Source organism: Rhinopithecus roxellana, chromosome 5 (assembly GCF_007565055.1).
Source record: "Rhinopithecus roxellana isolate Shanxi Qingling chromosome 5, ASM756505v1, whole genome shotgun sequence".
In the NCBI taxonomy this organism is placed as follows: domain Eukaryota; kingdom Metazoa; phylum Chordata; class Mammalia; order Primates; family Cercopithecidae; genus Rhinopithecus; species Rhinopithecus roxellana.
In genome coordinates, this window is record NC_044553.1 from 51,022,209 (window position 1) to 51,042,985 (window position 20,777).

The window sequence follows — 20,777 nt, forward strand, 5'->3', positions numbered from 1 at the left end:
AAATGAATCAAGCTTCAGCAGGAAGACCACTCCTTCCTTCTTTGCTTACCCCAGTGTGCCTCATTAGGGATAGAGTGTCACAGAAGTGCTTAGTTTAACAATGTATGAGTTTCACAAATGCCCACATTATTAAAAATATGCTTAGGAAGGCTCTTGTTTCTGAGAACTGAAATTGCTTCCTCAACAGGACTAGAAAATGGTTTTTCTGCAAATGATATTCCTATAGAGCATCTCTCCATGGGGACCCTCCTTCAGTAACTTCCTTTGGCATAACAGGATCCAGGAGGTTGAATCCTCTGAGGGCAATGCTGCCTTTAGTGCATCTTCCAAAAAGCATAAATATTTTCATCCTTAGCTTTCCTGAATCTAACAAAATGCAGGAGGCCCCAGTGAGGCTCAGCATGGCAATACTTCCCCAGGGTATTGAGATGCTTCAGAAAGTTTGGGGGCTTTCACAGAACAGCCTGATGATTAGCTAAAGAGCCAACCCAAGTCTATCACCTTTTCTTTGCAGATATACCATCTAACATTTCTTTCTTCTATCTTAGCACAAAAAGCTTATATAGAGGGAGGAAATAATGTTCTTGCAAGAATCTACCTGTTGTAGAGAAGATGTTGGGGCAACAATGAGCAGGCAAGCAAAAGACCATGAGCATTGCAGCCACCCAGACTGGGTTCAAACCCCAACTTACTTAGTTCCTGTGGTAGTTATTAGTACAGGTCAACAAATATTTCTAGCTTTCCACATTTCAGGCACATGGTAGGGCTGCATTTCCCCCATCTACTTTGAAGTTGGTTGTGGCCATGCAATTAGTTCTGGCCAAAAATTTTGAGTGGAACTGACGTGTTTCTTTCAGGCAGAAGGCTTAATGGCCAGAGTGAGACCCACCAGAGCTCCCTTTTCTCTCTACCATAGTAAGGGAATATTTAAGAGGGAGGCTGCTCCATTAGCCTAAGTCTTAGAGTGAGGACAATGCCAAGCAGAGCCAATAGCCAACCTGTGATGGACATGTAGTAGGCATGAGAAATAAGTCTTTGCAGTTTTAAGCCTCTGAGATTTGGGGAGTATTTGTTATCTCGGCATACCCTAGCCTAACCTGACTAAGGGACTAGTTCTATGCCTTTTAGGCTAGCCTCCTAACTTCTTTACGTTTTTGGCTCAGGACCTATGAATTACTGAAAATAATCAAGATCCCTGTGAGCATTAAATAAGATAATGTGAATGGGGCACTGACACAATCAAATTTATTAGTAAAATCTTACTATTTGACAAGTTTCTTTCTCCCTCTATCCTATGCCCATCTCAATACCACACAAACAGGCTCACATATACATACACATAAACACACTTCTCTTTTTATCAAATGTTGAAGAAAATAACATCGTTTTTGTTCCCTTTTCTAGATTTCTTCTCTCTACCCACTCTCTTCCCTTACCAATGCCTTTCTATTTTAGCTAGATATTAAAGTTGATATTTAATTCAATATCATCATCCTGCCCCTTCCCCACAGAATATCTGCATTCAGTAGAGTGCATTCTTCTTTACGCCAAAGAAATGAATCTTGAGAATGGGATTAAAGGCAGTATGGTCAGTTGGTAATGGAGCTAGTTGGGTTGGAGAATTTCCTAATACTCCAAATTGATATCCCTTGGACAAGCACAAATCTACTTCCTTCCAAAGTTAGACAATGTTATGAGATAAGGACATAAAGGAAGTTAATGAGTTTATGTATGAAAGCACTATGGGAAAGCTTTTCCCTTGGGACTTACCATCTATTCTGAATAGGTACCAGGACTTCTTTTGAAATAACTGAAACGTTACCTAGGTACCTTTTAGCTCCACATTCCTGCTTTAGGAATACATTCAAGAAGTTATAATAAACTATACAAACTAGAATGATGATAGACACAAATTATTTAGACTAAAGAGCGTATGTATCTTATACACTTCCTTGTGGTTATAATTATGATAACCAATGCCTTCCTGATGTAATTACATGGAACATTAAGCCTATCATTTGTCTTTTTTATTTTAATACCCCTTTGTCAATGATAATACTTGGTTTTCATCTTTAAACTTTGATACTCTTTTTTAAAACAAAATAAATAACCCCATTCATACCATAGCTGTCTGTAAAGTTTAATCACACATCATATAATTTTTTGCCAGCCTAAAACCAGATTAGCCCCAATATGAATATAATCACTACAGATAAGTAATTTAAAAACAGGGCATGCTAAAAAGCAGGTGAGGGCCATTGCTATGAAGTCACTGACCTGAAACATATACATAGTATTGAGTAGTTCAGGAGCCAAAGATGGCAGTGATCCAAAAACTCTTTCTTATTAGAAATTTAAATGTTCCTCTAATTTCTTTTCTAGAAACTAGAAAGAAATCTACAAATATCTGGGGCTAAAGCAAAAGCTATCAGATTAACAAAAGAGGGAATACTACACATTCCTATCTAATTAAGTAAAAGTCATTTTTCAAAAAAATTAAAGGCTGAAATTTTTTGCAACTTAATCCAAAATTTTATTAGCAAACTCTGATTATTACCCTGATTGGAAGTCATAAAATATCCCAAACAGGTCAACTAATTTAAGTGCTATCTGTAATCATTTGGATTTTAACATGATGGTTATTACTTATTACCCTGAAACCAAGCAGCACAATGAGATATTGATTACTTTTAACCTTTAGATCCAAGGATTCAAGAAAGGTCAGAGGAGGGGAATACTCTACCTCTCTTGGCTGGCAAAGGGATAGCCTTCAGGAGAATTCAAATGATTCCCATTGGCTAAGTACATCCAAGATTAGTTTATTCTCTAGGCTAACAAGAAATGATGATACTTTTAAAAATAACACTCGGCACATATTTAGTGAGCATTACCTTTATATAACCAACGGCCTCAGATGTGCTTCACATCACAGCAAGTCTCAGATTGTTAACCCTTTACCAAGTTTTGTTTGTGGAAGCCTCTTTATTGAAATGAGATAGTAAATATAGGAGCATTTGTTGGAATAAACTTATCTCATTGAACTCAGAGTTCTAAGTAGATTCCAAAAGGCTGAATACAGTCATTGGCCACTGTTGGCCACTAGCATTTCTTTTGGTTTTCTTTTTCCATGACAGCATTTAGAAATATTTTTCACATTTGTGCAGCTAAAAGCAATGAGTTCTAGGTAGGGTCCAGCAGAATTACAGGCAAGAGAAACATAACTGTTATGTGTTAGATTAATTTGCAGAACACTTGGCATTATTATTGCCAAGTCGTCAAATTGTTCCAAGTTGTTCCGGAAGGTTGTTATTAATAGTATGTTTTCTGAGGAAAGTTCTGTCTACTTTTGGAACTGCATTTCTGTTGCCAAGGAAACTCCTTTAAGCACAGTTTTCTAGGAGCACACTGCTGCTTTTGTTTGCCAGTGTCCTATTCATATCATCTAAGTAAGCGTTTTACGTGCTCCAGCCTTCAGTCCCAAATGTTGAAGTTTTAGCCCATTTAAGTTGCTTTTTCAAACATAGCTAATGGCTGCTATGATTTCCCTCTCTCCCTTTCTCTCCCCTCACTCTCCACTCTCCATCCAAGCCCCCCTCTCCCCGCCTTCTTCCCACTCTGCCTCCAACATGCCCAACTCTTACTATTCAAGTTTTATTTTTTTAAACAGTTGCATTAGGGCAGATAGTTTTCACAAGTTTTTGATAAATTAACTTTAATTTGAATAATAATTCCATAGGTTGTAGCATTAGTCCTTCAAGTGTTAATTATCTTTTCACTCTAAAATTAATGTACTCATTTCCTACTGACTCCTCTACCCCATTTATTGAAGTGCTGAGGAAAACATGTCATTGAGTCCTGAGCCAGCCCTGTTGTTGTGATTAAGCGTGGTCACATGGCCCATCTCTGCCAAAAGGAGGGCCCTGAGAAAAGGTGACAAAGACAGTGATTTCCTGTCAGCAAAGAGTACGACAGGGCTGTCTAGAAGTGATGCAAATGAGGGGAACTTTCCCCACGGCTTGTTTGATCCACTCTAGGCCAGAGCCAGCCAGGCCAGGGAGAGAAAGAGCAGCACAATGCCTCAGAGGCCAGCCCAGAGAGCCAACGCACCTTCCGGACAGTAGCTCACCCGCTAGAGACAAAAACTGCTGGCGGGGCTTCCCTTCCTTGCCCCTCCACACACAGAGCCAACTATTTCTTGGCATCCTATTCTCTTAACATCTTTTTTTTTCCTTCTTAAAGAAGTGATTCAAATAGGAATTACAGGCTCCAGCACGAACAGTGTTTCAAACATTGTTGAGAAACCACATTCATTTACTTTTTCTTCCCCTAAACATTTTCAGGATAAGTTTTGCCCTCTCTCAAAAAAAGAAAAAAAAAAAAAAAAGGAAAAAAACATATTCAAGTATTCATAGCAAACACTGATTCATCAAAGCTCAAATTAATATGACAGTTAATCTAAGGAGTTTTCAATTTTAATAAAAATAAAACAACAAATTCATTTCTAGATAAGCAGTAGAGACAATCTACGTCTTTCCATTCTGATCACTTTTTAAATGACTAGATAATGCTATTTGAAATATTATAATGAATTTAAGCATATTCTTCTTATCTTAATGGAGTTTTAATCTAACATACAATTAAGCTATACAATTAATCTACAAGGAAAAGAGGTAAAAAATTATCATTAAGTTCTTGTGCCTGATATATCGAGTACGTTTTTACCTTGACTGCTTCAATAACTGTAATTTGTTTCATTTTGAACATCAGGGTAGAGATGTAACACTCAACACTGAAATTCCAATATAAGGCCTAATTAACAGAATTTAATTTTTTGACACAGTCCTTCTATTCTATATACCACCATGTGAATTTTTTTTTTAAGTTAATGAATTTTCTTCTATTTCAAGTCTAGCTACTGTGACCTGGACCATGAACCAACCTAACATTACACTTTCAGGAGTTCAAGTTTAGTCATAAGAATATCAAATCACATATGAAATTAGGTAGATCAATTTGGTCCAGAACAAAATAAAAGAGAGCTATTTCAGAAGGTTGAAATGTGTGAATTTATAAAATATAGGAATAGTGTGATTAATCTGTTTTCTGTGATCAGTTCATATCTATGACAACATCATTTTGATATCAATAGTTATAAAATAGCAAGTCAACTATGTTCCATTTTTCTTCTTGTACTCTATATTTCCTATTTCTCAGATTTCTATTTCTATTCCATACATATTTGTATTTAATAATTATTATGGTTAGAAATTTATTTACCATACCATTCTAAGCCCTTATATTTTAAAAAGAATCCTAAAAGAAAATGTTTTCACATCTAAGTATCAAAACGAAATTTCTTCAAAGGAAGTTATATCTCTTTTTCATATAGAGAGTATACATTTTGCAGTTGGACACATTTCCCTCTTTGCTTTCACGACCAGGAAACTCAAAATATAACACTGGGATCACGTTTTAGTAACTTTATAGGGCTTTACAGTTTATATACAGGCATATTAACTCTTCTTACAGATGCAACTTCTAGTCTATGTATATTTTCTCCAGTCTGATTTGTATTTATATTTTTAAAATATTTGTATTATTTTCTTGTTGATTCTTAGAAATAACCTTAAATTCATTGCAGGGTAAAAATGTACTTGATCTGTTTAGTAGCCATGGTATTATATAAATGAATGGCCCTTTTCCTTTTAAACAGAGGGCATGTTTGGACTTCTATGAATCAAGCCATATGAGTAACTAACCTTCAAAATTAAGTACAAAATCTTTAGTATAAATTATATGAAAGTACAAGGGTCTTAGTTGAATTGGATACTTATTTAGTAGTATTTTAAGCTGGGAGAGTTATTTTTAACCCTTTATAAATCATGTACAAATCATGTTGCTTGACAATGGGGATACGTTCTGAGAAATGTATATCCCTGCTATAATCTCTCCTTTTCTCCCCACCTCACTTTCTGCTCTCCATCCAATCAGTGTTTCATGATTTTGTCACTGTATGAACATCCTAGAGTGTACTTAGATAAACCTAGATGATAGAGTAGATGGTAGAGACTACTACACATCTTGGCTATCCAGTAGAACCTATTGTTCCTAGGCTACAAACCTGGACAGCATGTTACTATACTGAATACTGTAGGCAACTGTAACACAATGGTAAGTATTTGTGTACCTAAACATAGAAAAAGTACAGTAAGAATATAGTATTATAACCTTGTGGGACAACCATTGCATATGTAGTCCATCATAGGCCAAAAATCTTGTTACACAGCCCATGACTGTAATCTAATATTTTATTGATGAGAAGCAGGTAAGCTATCATTCAAGGAACAAATCTATAAGTGGGGTGTTTCAGTGAGCTTCATACTATCTGAAAACTCGTGTTCAATTATAACAATAATCACCGGGCTGCAACTTCTGAATTTGGCCCTTCAAATTAACCCTTGGAGTCTGGAACGCCATACCAACATAGGATCACTAGGAGGTCTGTCATCTGTGCTCTGTAGGTAGCAGCAAACTGGCAGTCCTTTGTGCATAGGTAAGGAGTCCCTGACAGGGCACACCCTCGCCATACTACAAAGTCAGCTGTAGCTTCTGGGGAGGACAGTGCAGCAGCAACAGCAGCAGTCTGAGCTATAACTCTCCAATCGTTGAAATGCTTCTAGGTCACTCACTCTATAACACTTAGAGGATGGGGGAGGAGGTGTCGTGAGCTTCCCCAAGCCCAAGAATAATGCCACCTTTGATCTGTAGAAATGAAAAAATGGAGCTTTTCCTTCACAAGTGGGTTTTAAATATTTCTCCATTAATAGTTAATGCACATGCAGACCAGCAGAGTGACAGCTCCCTGTGATTATGAATTCTGGCGTCGTAACTCTAGTCCAAATAGGAGCTGAACTTTCAAAATCATAGTGGTTACTTTTGACAAATTAAATTGTCCTACTTAGGAAGAAAGGAGGAATGAAGAGAAAGAAAGCGAAAGAGTGGGTGCAAATTTTCCTTCGAGGTAATTCTCAGGTTGAGGAAGAAAAAATGAGAAAAGACTACATTGGTGTTTTCTAGGCTGACGATATTGCCAATGTTTGTTAGAAAATAGATATAGAAGGCTCCTATTCAGAGGTAAAGCAAGACAGATAAGGGGGAAGGGAAGTCATTGGCAGTATAACTCACTGTCTCAAAACAAAGAAGTATGTTTAAGGGAATGCTTAGTTTTTAATAGGAATTAGGTTGCTTGAGACTGAAGTTTAAAATTAACTCAAAAAATGGTCTTAAGTTTCTAACAATACAAAAATAACAATAGTTTAAATAGAAAGTCCACTTTATAGCCCATTGCAGTATTAAGGTTTCTGAATTATGTCAAGTTGTACTAATGTAGTCTTTGACCATTAAATCCAATTATTTGTCTTTATAAATTCCTTGTGTGTTTTGCTGGCTTTGAATAGCCTAAATATCACAATAGATGCTCTACTCAGGATATCTGCTGAGTGGATAATCTAGGGTTTCTGTATTTCATATAATCTGTAGTTTCATATTTAGGAGGTAAAGCTAGCTGATTTTCTAGTGGAGACCAGGATATAAAAATATATAGGTAAAGTCAGGAAGGTAATGCCTAATGTTGAAAAAGCTAAATAAGCTTCACTCTCACTGACTAGCATCTTACTAGATTTTATCTAACCTGACATTTTTAAATGCATACCTTGGGGATCAACCTAGGACTTTGTAAGTGCATGAGTCAGGGTTTGGGTATAAATACTCCAGGAAAGGAGTTGAGTGATGAAATACAGAGAGCCACCGACGGAGAGAAGAACAAAGGTTTTAAATGCTCTAATAGAAGGAATAAAGATTCAGTCCTGCTCTGTAGTTTCCTAGGATTTTTGCCATCAGTCGGCTGAAGATCTCCCTTAAAAGTTTCACCTCATCCTTTTCATTAATACCAGGGATGATGAGCTTCATTTTCATCCTTGATTTTTAAACTCACAACTGTTGGTTCAATATCAGCTATATAAGGTGTTTGTTCAATAATGTATACAGTACAAGTTTAAGGTATTTTCCTTGGTGTTATATAAGTATTTTAAAAACCGAAGATGGTATAGCTATGTTGAGATTGACTGGGAAATGCTGTAAAATGGGTTGGGAGGTCTTGAGTTGTCACAATGACTGGGGAACATTAAGAGTAAATGTTCTGTAGTGTTAAAGACAGGCCCACAAACTGAAAAAAAAAAAAAAAAAAAATGTTTTGCCCTAAATGTCAATAGTGCCCGTAATAAAAAATGTTGATAAAGCACTGGTATATTTTGGGGTCAACAAATAAAAAGATTAGAGATAAATAAGGTAGTCTCAAATTGTATTTAAAACCTAGCAAGGCCTGGGCACCAATTGAAAAGCTTTATTCCTTCAGGGATCTCTATGATCAACAGACCATAAATACCCCTTTCTCAGTTCAGTTCAGTTGATTCCTGGAAAAGCAGATTAGAATAGAGGAATAGGATATTGAAAATATTGACCTAACCTGGAAATCCCTGAGGATTCTTGGGAAGACATGAAATTAATTCTTCTCATGAGTTTTTCTAGTTTAGGAGCCACCTGAAGTTCTACACGACTCCTCAGTCAACATCCTCAGGATTATTCTGGAGGCTTCCAAGCCTCTGGAATAATTTGGGAGCGCACATACAGAAAGACCCTACAGACTTGCAGTATTTTCTACTGGTTTCTAACTCAATCTTTAATTTTGCTTATAAGCCAAATGCAAAGTTAGTGCTGGTCTAATGAGCAGAGCTATGTTAAGCACCTAAAAGCAGAAGAACGGTGACAGGACATGAGTCACAAATGAAAAATCACAGTACAGAAAATGTTTGGAAAAATACTATAATCCAAAAGTTCTGAGTGGGTGGAATAATGGCCTTCGATATGCCAGAATGGGAATTTTCAGGCAAAGCACTTATAAGGAAACCGCAAGAAAAAGAAGACTGCATTTTTGTTCAATGATTTCCTATTAATTGTGATGTAAATTATATGAATGTGATTTTGACAAAGAATAGCACTGTTTCGGAAAAAATGGTGGCTTATGTGCAAAATAAAAAATGCATCAAGAAGAAAAGAAATGTTATTTGGCACCATGAGTGCAATAAAGTCCGAGATAATGGCTTATGGTTAGGTAACCTTTTATATTTTTCCCGTTTGGCTCAATTTTTAATACTTAAGTCTTAGGGATAAAATATTTTTCTATCACTAAATTAATATAGATTTATACACGTTTTCATATGTAATTCCTGATCCTGATGTGAAATGTGAAGTCATCTAGTTTTAGCCAAATTCGGTTGAGACTGTTACCGTAACAATATGTTATGCCAGAAGATATATTAGATAGCTGTGTTGTTAGTGTGGACAGCTATCCATACAGGAAACAGCTAATAGTCAACAAACTCAATTAATGTTGGACTGAACTCTTTAGAGAATAAAATGTCCCCATTTGCTGGGTCCCTGGGGAGCTTATATCTTCTCTTAACTGAGATGATTCCTAGGGGACACTAATTAAAGTCAACCAGACTCTTGAAAAGTACAAATATCTCTCTTTAGGGGAGCTAAAAGTTAAAATAATTTATTAAAGAACGGTAATTTAAAATGATAACATTGAAGAAGAAAGAAGGCAACTTTTATTTGACCTTGAATGTACTTCTTATTCTATAAGAAATTTTAAAAACTAGAGGGTAGTTGTTTCTTGTCATTATACTGTTGCTGATTCTGTGGTTAGTTATTAATTTTATTTTTTATGATTCACAATCTGCTCTTTGAAATATGCCATATGCTCAAAGCAATTCAAGGATGACAACTGTCAGAATTACTCCAATAAAAATTGCCTAAATGAGGAAGATTTACTGCAGTCTGATATTTCAGTGGAAAGTCCCTCTTCCCTCCCCTGACAGCTTTTTCAGACACTGTGAATCCTGCAACCATTTTTTAAAGGCAAAATCACATGATTGCTTTATAACTGCTAAGACTATTTAAGTAGAATTGGTAAAATACAGTAGGTTAAGGGTGAATTAGCAGACATGGAAAACAATATAGATAGTTATTAGATGAATTGCCTGCAATCAATACATGAGTTTCAAGCCAGTTTTCTTAAATCACATGGAAATGTATTGACGTAATATGACAACGTCTGCTCTATGTATCACTAATAAACATTAAATTGGATGAGCCCTGTAATTTGGCAGCAGCAACCCAAACCAAAGGCAAATTTCTTTTTTCCCTGGGAAGATCTGAGGGGTAGATAGAATCCACCTGAGTGCTCCAATCGTACCACGTTTTGTTAAATGTTACTAGTCCATTTATCCTTCATTTTGTTTCAGTCTATTTATGAATGCAGTTTCATTTATTGCTATTCATCTTGAAGATAAATCTTTGTCCTTCTATAGAATTACAGCAAATAGAATGTGATAAAGGGAACTTTCTTGCAATTATGATGTCGGTGCAGCCTGTCAGCACACAAGGGATGGAAATGAGTTTGGGGACAGGGAAGGGAATTCTAATAGACACCATGATACATACAATGAACGAAAAGATATCCTGAGAGACAGAGAGACTTGTCAGGCTAATCAGATCTTCCACAGCAAGGTAAAGGCAGGAAGGGTAGCTCTAACCTTGTAAAGATGCTGCTGCTGCTCCTCTGACATCATCAGGTCGTGGCTGTCCATCACAAGGGACTCCATGTCAATCAACCAATCCCAGAGCTCCTGATATTCTGAATCAAAGTCCAGAAGCCTGAAGATAAGACACAAAATGTAGTACGCATAAATACAGTGTAGTTGTTAAAATCGCATATTAGAATAATATATTCTTGAAAACCCATGATGTTCCTAGTGATATCTACAAAAAGAGAAGAGAAAATTTCTATGTTGTTACACAGTGGGCAAAATAGAAACTCAAACCTGCGACACAGCCACCTCTTAGATTGTGAAAACATAATATGCAATTCCAATGCTCATACCTGAGACATGTTATGGCTATTTCCATTTTCTAACCCTTTCTGAGGATTTGCAGCACTTGAACAAAATGATCGCCACCGCATTCTTAAAAAAGAGCACTGCCATTTAATAGACTGAGAAATAGAGAGTCAGTGACTTGTAGAAGGTTACATGGTCCCAAATTTTGGGTAAGAACAGCACCCTCAAAATTTGAACTCCTTTCCCCTCTACTAGATTTTCTATGGTATTACATCTAACAGATTTATGATTAAGAATAACAATTTAACTAATTTCTCTATAATGATCACTATCAGATCCAAATATATTGATATATACTATCAGATCCATAATACTATTTTCACTGGGAAATCTCTCAATCATTTATCTGTCCCTCTGCTATCTATCTGCCTATCTCTGCAAACATATATCCTACATTTATTGTTATGGATGAGTAGTCAGCATTTCAGCTTAACACTCAGAGATAGGCTTGAGTGACTCTGGTAAGCCAGTGAGAACCAGTGGCAGATCCAGTATTAGACAGGTGTTCCCCACAGACATGTAGGAAACAAAGGTAAGGACAGGAAGTCAAAACAATGAATCTTTGAATAGCCAGCAATCATTAAAATTCAAAGGAGGATCACTATGGTTTTCAACAAAATAAATCATTAGAATAAGGAGCTTAAAAGGATTAATGTGATTCTCTATTGAAAGCCTGGTGAATAAGTAAAGCCCAGATTCTTCTAAAACACGGTGATCTGAAAATGAAAGTACAGAATGAAAAACTATGACTTTGTCCTTTACCCCCAAAATCATCCCACTAAAAGAAATCCTACAGTCTTGTCAAATTGTAACTGAGCAAAACCCTATCAGTACTAATGAGGCAGCAGCCTCAGGTACGAATCTGAATTTTTCAGTTGAGCATTTTATTACTACCTGTTCCTGTCTCTGTACATTAAATGACTGCTTTCCATGAAAATATAAATCCACTTTTAATAACTTATAATTTAATCTTAATAGATCTGTCAAAAAATTTAAGGTGTGCCTGGTGATGGGGGTGAGGGGGAATAGATCTAGGATTGTCTATTTTATTTTAATTACTTTATCATAATTATAAAGATCCCTGATTAGAACTATAAGCATCCAAGGGCAAGGATCAACACAGGCTAACATGTGGAGTTTATTAATCAATGTTTACTGAATGCCAATGATGGGTATAGTTGATATACTTAAAACCTTTAGTAAGGCTATGGTGGCCTAGAGCAGTGTTTCTGAAACTAAAACGTGCATACAGTGCAACTGATCATCTTGTTAAAAAGAAGATATTGATTCAGTAACTGTTCTAGGGTGGGGCTTGAGATTCTTCATTTCTAACAAGTGTTGGCAACACTGATGGTCCATGGACCACACTTTTTTTTTTTGAGATGGAGTCTCGCTTGTTGCCCAGGCTGGAGTGCAGTGGCTTGATCTCGGCTCACTGTAAGCTCCGCCTCCCGGGTTCATGCCATTCTCCTGCCTCAGCCTCCTGAGAAGCTCGGACTACAGGCACCCGCCACCACGCCCAGCTAATTTTTTGTATTTTTACTAGAGATGGAGTTTCACCGTGTTAGCCAGGATGGTCTCGATCTCCTGATCTCGTGATCCACCCACCACGGCCTCCCAACGTGCTGGGATTATAGGCATGAGCCACTGTGCTGGGCCCATGGAGAACACTGAGTAGCAAGGACCTCCAGCATATATGTGAAATCTGAACTAGTATCCCATTTCAAAATACTAAAACAAAACAAAACCCAACCACTATAAAAGGACCAAACAAAAAATAAATCATCTGATTTTCTTTATTGACTCTGTGACTAATAAGGAATAACTAATAAACATTTCCTTATGTGATAGTTATAACCATATGGAAATACTTCCTGAATTATGGTCGCTATTTCTCTCTCCTTGCACCCTCCTATATTTCAACCATAAAGACAGAAAAGGTGGAATGCCACCCACAAAATTAGAAGAGTATATGATTCAAGGGATTATTAAAGCAAAGGGTAGAGAAAGGAAAGGAGAAAGCCCACCCTTTCCATGTCAGAGGATTTGGAGAATAAAAAAGAATAAGGCAGGAGGAGCAGGTGCTCAGATGTGTGTGCTTCTCTCTCTTGGCCTAAGACCTAGAAAGGAGGCATGTGAAACAGGCTGGGAAAAAAGCCCAAAGCACAAGGATGTCAACTCCATTTCCTGGTCAGAACTCTGGGAGGAAATTGCCTCATACATTGTCCCCACAATAACCTGGAGTGGGGATGTTGTAGAAAGAGAGAGATCTGTGGTTAGAATTCTCTTTGCTCTGTTGTTCTCTCATTCTCCCAAGAAGAGACTCCAAGGTTCTTGAGAGTTCAGCTGGTGAACTTGAAAGAGGCATTGCCATGACAACAAAGGCACAACGATGGCCTCTCTCCAACAAAAGGAGAGCCAGGTGGGTCTCTGAATCCAGACCACAGGGAATTGGCAGGGTCAGTGAGGGCTGAGTTGAGGCTTAGTCAGCAAGAAATACCACCGAGCCCTGACCAAGTCAAGAGGTAACAATATAAGCTAGACCAGCTACAGCCCTCTGTGGGAAGAAGCCTCATAATATCCTTGAAAAAACCCATTTCAATAAGCCCAGCCAGCCTGTACCTAAGCACTGTGTTAAGCCAGGGGACTCCACTGCACCCCAGAATTACAAGATCATGTAAATTCCTATATGCTCAGATGTCTTCTTGGAGAAAATAATGGAGACAATTAAAAAATCTGAAAAACAGAGCATTGATCCCAAGAGAGTATTTCCTAAAGCGAATGTTAATTTATTAGAGAGGCTATAATGTGTCTGAGAGCCTAAACTCTGATCTTAAAGCAAGTTTTCTTCTTGCTTTTCTAGGAAAGTGTGAGTGTAGGGTGCCTCATAAAAATGATCAGTCAGCAAGAGAAAAGAAAGAAGCTTGTTTCTTTTTCATTCATGTGTACCACAGAAAAAGAAATTTTGATTATGACTAAGAAATTCAAGGGGAAGAGATGAATTTATTATCTTTGCATCCTCAGTGTCCAGCATAGTCCCTGGTGATTGACGATAAATGAATCTAGATAAAGAAACCAAAAACCTTCAGTGGGGCAAGAATGACTTCAGAAAAGCAGCATGTATCAGCAGATATAATAGCATCTCATCGCCAAAGGCCAATACCAATACAACTAGTGCCATGAACAGGCTACTTTACTCATTCTTCACGTGAGATTTTGTTTTTACTATATTAAAATGGTAAATTCACTTACTTAAAATGATTATATGTAGTAGATGTTAAATCAATGTTAATCGCCTTCCCCTTTCTTTCACCTCCTCCTCTTTTCTATAGTGAAAGATAAAGGAGGTTTATGAACATGAGAATTATTAATGAATAGTTTTCAAATAAATGTAAAAATACATAAAATAATAAAACACTCTGAAGCATGGAAATTTTTTCACTGGCTTTTTAGCATACATTTATATCTATTGAACTGTTTCCTTCTATTATTCTCCTTATCATGGGCCTTGGAACAAAAGTCACTTAAGACTTTTTCTCAAACAGTCTACACTGGAGACCTGCAAGTAGCAAATGAACCTAATACAGATACTCACCCTTTATCCACTCTAGTTTGTTTTCATCCTAGCAGAGAATATTTAGATTTGATATTTGATTTGTTAGATACAGTAAATGCCTTGGTACCACATTTTGTTTCATTGGTACACAATGAGCACCAATGTCCTAAACAACAAATTCTCACAAACTCTCAAAACAGAAGACAAAAACCTTTTTCTTAAAAGCATTTGTGCCTGATTTCAGATTCTTGGCCATGTGTTAATCCACAAGTTGGAAAAGACCTGAAATTTTTTCACATTTACTGAAATCAAACATATAACAACGGCAAATCAAAGCCAGGCGCAGTGGCTCACACCTGTAATCCCAGCACATTGGGAGGCCCAGGCAGATAGATCACCTGAGGTCAGGAGTTTGAGACTAGCCTGGCCCACATGGCGAAACCCCACCTCTACTAAAAATACAAAAATTAGCCAGGCGTGGTGGCACATGCTTGTAGACCCAGCTACTTGGGAGGCTGAGGCAGGCGAATTGCTTGAACCCAGGCAGCAGAGGTTGCAATGAGCTGAGATCATGCCACTGTACTCCAGCCTGGGCGACAGAGCAAGACTCTGTCTCAAAAAAACAGTGGCAAATCAGAAATAAATTACTGAATTTCTTTGCAGGTCCTTTCTAAAGATTCTGAAATTACCACAATGTAATGTCCCCATTATTACAGGAAACTTCTTAAGTAAGGAAAGAGTTCACTTTCTTACGTTTATGTTACCTGCAAAGGCATGTATTTTGAGTGATTTTATAAAACAATGTGCTCCAGGAAAAGTTCCAGCTACTCTACAGGAAAATAGAAAAGATCATGAACAAGTGAATGTATCAAGGGTAGGGCAGAACTAGTTAACAGGTCTGTATTCCCATGGAGAATACGCTGATTTTATCAGCTCAATTCAGAACCAGGATCTTCTCTTGAATTTCTAGTGACAACTGCTCTCATCTCTCTGTTTTGAAAGGAGAGAGGTGATTAAAATTGTGGCAAGTAGCTTATAATCTTATAGGAATACAAATATAAGAACTATGAGTCCCTTTTGGAGGGACTTTCCTCATAAAATTTTCTTTGTAATTATGCTTGGGTTTATGTCAAGGCAGTCACTCTCATTTGTAATCTCCTAGATGTTAAAAGGCCTGTTAGCATACCATTTTAATACTCTATGTATATGTTACAATTTCTATGAAAGTGTTATAAAGCAGATTCATATATACTCTATGAAAGTGTTATAAAGCAAACATTTGACCAAAATGTATTCTTTTTGATACTTTTTATTTAAATTGCCATATACTTGATCTTAAATGGGTTCACAGTAAAAGAGTTGGACATTCTGATGTAGGTAGCTTAATCATGTTATGGGGAGAAAAAGTCCTCTAACTTGAAGTCAGTTTTTCTTAGACAAATATAGAAGTATAAATGTATTTGTTTTATAGTTTAAAGATCTAAACAGGCAAGACTATAGAGAAACAGATGTGCAAAATGTTTCTTTAGTGTTTAGTTTTAAGTTTGGGTTTAAGTACTATGGGCTCTAAGTATTTCACAGCATCTTGCCCACCATTTTACTTTGCCTTTTTAAGGTTAAAAAAGATTCTAGGGCTTTTATAAATAAATCAAATACTAACAACCTTATTTAGTATCATTTTTTCTGCAGATTTGATGGTAATATATTACTTGTGAGGCCAGCATAGTTTAAGAAATAATCCTTCCTCTAAACCCTGATGGGAGTTATATTTGACTAGCTAAGTGTTTGAATACATAAATGCATTCAGCCTTTGGTATTTAAAGTGAGCATCATTAACTCAACATTTCAACTTAAACTTTGCTTAAACGATAAAGTTTCACCCAAGTGAAATCAATGGGAGGTGTGTGTGAATATATGAGGTTTCAACTGGACTCACTAAGGAATTTTGATGAAAACAGACAACCAAATTAAGAAATCATCAAAATAGAGCAATTATTGGTTGAAAAAAAATATGTAACACTAAAAGTCCTCACAGGTTTTCTACCTAAGGCTGAGTAATCGTGTGTGTGTGTGTGTGTGTGTGTGTGTGTGTGTGTGTGTTTTGGGGCACTTAAGAATACATCTTTTGTATGCTTAATGTTAATTCACACTAAGACATCTAAAAACACCAGACTGGTTCCTGAAATACCACCTGTCTATATTGGGAGTTCTATTAAATGATCCAATTTTCCTAACTTCTTTAGCATATTGATTCCTTCCCCAAATATTCACTAAGTGTTCGCTGTCCACATTATTTGCCTAGGAAAGTTTGCCTCTGGCTTTCAAAAAAGACATGTAAAAGAGTGTAACAAAATCTTGCAATAATATAGTTTAAGTATTTTACTGAAGTAAAATACTAATAATAGATCAGAATTTCCCATCATCCTCTACTCCATGTGTCATCTAAGCACAGAAGGGAGATATAACAGTGGTGCCTGTTATGTCTCCAATCATAATATCATTAAAGAATAAAATGTAGCTTCCCAGACATGGAATCTGATATGCACAGTTGCATGTAGAATCCCTTTCCACTCTAAACATATTAAAGTGTGGACACTAATTTACTATTTTGAATGAAAATTCATGAGTGACTTCCTCATGAGAAAAGCAGCCTGCCTTTGCCATTAATAAATAAAAAGGAATATGGAGTTCTTTCTAGCAGTAATTTCCTCAATTTTTATATATACCCACATACATGTGAACATGTCTAAGAAAAATAAAATCAAGCCTACAAACTTATTAATAACTGGCCCTGCTTTCTCGTGGACCATCTGTCCACCAACACCTATTATTGAAATAAAAAGCATAAAGCGCCACGACAATCCATTAAAAATTCTAACCGATGAGATAATCTATAACATTAGAAACATCAGTGTAGATTTCTGGGTGTATTTAGAGGATTCTGTTACACTATCAGGAAGTCAAAGGCTTGTCCAAGTTTTTAGATAATATGCTGGACTAAGTTCTACCTAGGGAAACAGAAAACATTCTGAAGAATTTTAAAATCAGTAGTTGGAATAACAAATGGATAAAAGTACTTCAAAAGACAAAGAGATTTTTTTTTTAAAAGATAAACCGTCCTGTGTTATCATTTGTGTGTTAACAGGGGAATGGATCCAAACCTAATGGCACACTGGTGTGGGTTAGGCAGTTCACCCTTTCATTAAAAGATTACCCTACTCTAGGCCTCACTAGTTTTCCAAGATATAATAGGCAATATATCAACAACCTGGAAATAATTGTTTGTTACCAAATCCTAACAAAAGTCTGGTAGCACAATTAATATGAAAAGTTATCCTTTATTGAGGCTGACCCTACCCAGAGAGTGCTATGCTTGGACTACAAGATTTTAGTTACTTATAGAACTGTTCTTACTGAAATTGTGCTTTGACATCACTTCTGCAGCCTACATCAAAAAACTGCTTTGGGGATTTGACTTCTCTTGCATAGATGTAGTATCACAGACACCTGTCTCTGCCTTAAAGCGCTGCAGGAGAAATTCCTCTCAGGTCTCAACAGCATAAGAAGTTGTGCATCACCTGATACAGATTATTTTTAATCATAGGACACTATGAATTCTCTGATAGATACAATTTCATTTTATTCTTTGGGTGTGGATAGCCCAGAGCCAAATCATAGCCCTTCTTGAGGACACACATAGGATATACATTTGTTTATTTTCTTACTTTACTTTTGCCTAAATTATTTCAGTCAAACATTTATTCTATTTTACTGTCAATATTTTTGTAAGTGGACTCAGATCCTTTGTTGAAGGGGATAGGAAAATGAATAAAGGAATACATTTGAAAGAAAAGAGCTAACCTCAGTATACTAAAATGAAGTAAGTGAGATTTGTTTTAGGCGCCTTCTCATTGTCCCTGTTGGCAACTTTCCCCTTTTCCAACGGGCCCCATCAACTCCCCAAAACAGTACAAAATTGATCATTGTTATCATGAAAGATGTGGTGTGTGTGTGTGTATACACTATAATATATATATATTTATATATATAATATAGCGTGTGTGTGTGTGTGTGTATATATATATATATATATATCTTCATTAGTTGAGTACACTGTTAACTTTGAAGTCATACTTCTCCCAAAAGCATGCTTCTACCTCTCTGGTTTGCCTTTTGTTGGCTCTTGGCATGGATGGCATGAGATCAGTGAAGTGGAAGACTATCTAGGTCTACAATCGATTTAACATATTTCACATTAAAGGGGTATAATATCATGACCCAAGTGAACACATTTCTACTGGTAAGATTTTTTTGTTTGTTTTAGTTCAGAAAGACCTTTTTTTTTTTTTTTTTTTTTTTTTTTTTTTTTTTTTTTTGTGAGACGGAGTCTCGCTCTGTCGCCCAGGCTGGAGTGCAGTGGCCGGATCTCAGCTCACTGCAAGCTCCGCCTCCCGGGTCCACGCCATTCTCCTGCCTCAGCCTCCCGAGTAGCTGGGACTACAGGCGCCGCCATCTCGCCCGGCTAATTTTTTTTTTGTATTTTTTAAGTGGAGACGGGGTTTCACTGTGTTAGCCAGGATGGTCTCGACCTCCTGACCTTGTGATCCGCCCGCCTCGGCCTCCCAAAGTGCTGGGATTACAGGCTTGAGCCACCACGCCCGGCCAGAAAGACCTATTTCAATAATTACATAGTGGTCAGAATATCATTTATCCAGGAAGTAGACAGGCACATTTTGCTCCTTTTGACTGTAGCCTACATTGTTACCTTACTATTTAACAGTTCCAGAGCACAAAAAGGGCCTGAATTGAACACTGATCTTCTATTAGATTGAGGTAAGGCAAGAGTGAAGGGAAGGAAGTAGAAATGCAGGATGGAAATAAGATTTCTTTGGGTTGTCTAGTGATTTAATCTATATGTGAGACTGTTATCAACATTGGCACACATAAGAATAGCACATCATTTTATGGCTGGTGTGCACCAAAAAGAAAACACTTTATGTAGCAGTGTTCTAAAAATACCCACTGGGCAGAAATTCAAAATGGTCAGAGTATGTGTGTTTGTAAGAGAGAGAGAAAAAAAACAAGAGAAAGACAGAGAGAGAGAAAGACACACAGAGAGAGATAGTATGAGAGAGCATGAATATTTTGCATGCTGCTCAACAGAAAACCAGAAAGATTAACCCATGGCAGGAAATCCAGGGTGATTATATCCCTTCTCATTTGGTTAAAGTCATTTGGCATATCTTATTGTTTAATTAATTTAGATAAACAAATTTGGTCTTTAATCAAGTGATATTTTAAATCGTGATTCATTTGTTTTCACTTGTCAATATCGCTTCTCTTTGGGGATGTTATATTTATATATACTTTCACACTCATCTAGAGGCACTTCTTTTCCTAAAAGAAAATGAACTTATCTTTCCTGCCGAACTTTTAGCCTATAATCCTATTTTAATTTAAAGTTCATTTTATTCAGCCTGTTGTGCTTGGGATTAACCTATATATACTGTTTCCATTTGGGAAGAAAATTTATACTAAACCCTTGTGTGATGAGGGGTGAACTATTCCTGAATTCTCAGATGCAAGGCATAAACCTCAACTGTATCTCTAGCTGTAGACATTGCCCAATTTCATCCACAGCCAGAGGAAGTCAGGCATACAACTGACGAGACTGGAACTTCTCCCACAGAAGTGGAAGTCCCTAAAAACTCTCTTGGAATCCTTCTAATTCCAGGAAGCAGAGTCAGAAATCACCTCCATGATCTTCTGCTTCAACAGCATCAAACTATTTGTAGTAAACCTCAACACATTCAGATACTCCCCCTACCTAGTTTCTGTCTTATGGCTGAAATCCTCATCCTCCCTCTACATATCCCTCTTCTACTTTTTGTTTTATTTATTTCAAATTTTTTATTTTTAATTTTTGTGGGTACATAGTATATATATTTATGGAGTACATGAGCTATTTTGGTACAGGAGTGCAATGAGTAATAATCACATCATGGAAAACTGGGCATCCATCCTCTCAATATTTAGTCTTTGTGTTACAAACAATCCAATTATACTCTTTTCTTTATTTTCAAATGTACAATAAAGTTATTATTGACTATAGCGCCCCTGTTGTGCTATCAAGTACTATGTCTTATTCATTCTTTGTATTTTATTTTAACCCATTAACCATCTACACCTCCCCCACTCTGATG

General features: G+C 36.7%; 1 protein-coding gene across 2 annotated transcripts in view; it reads right to left on the reverse strand.

Annotated features, from left to right (window-relative positions):
• AKAP6 (A-kinase anchoring protein 6) overlaps nucleotides 1-20,777 on the reverse strand; it is a 653,085-nt gene that overhangs the window by 141,228 nt on the left and 491,080 nt on the right. For both annotated transcript variants that reach the window (XM_030931392.1, XM_030931393.1), the window contains one exon: nucleotides 10,656-10,776. In XM_030931392.1, coding sequence (XP_030787252.1) covers nucleotides 10,656-10,776 — 121 coding nt within the window. The remainder of the gene's footprint in view (nucleotides 1-10,655; nucleotides 10,777-20,777) is intronic.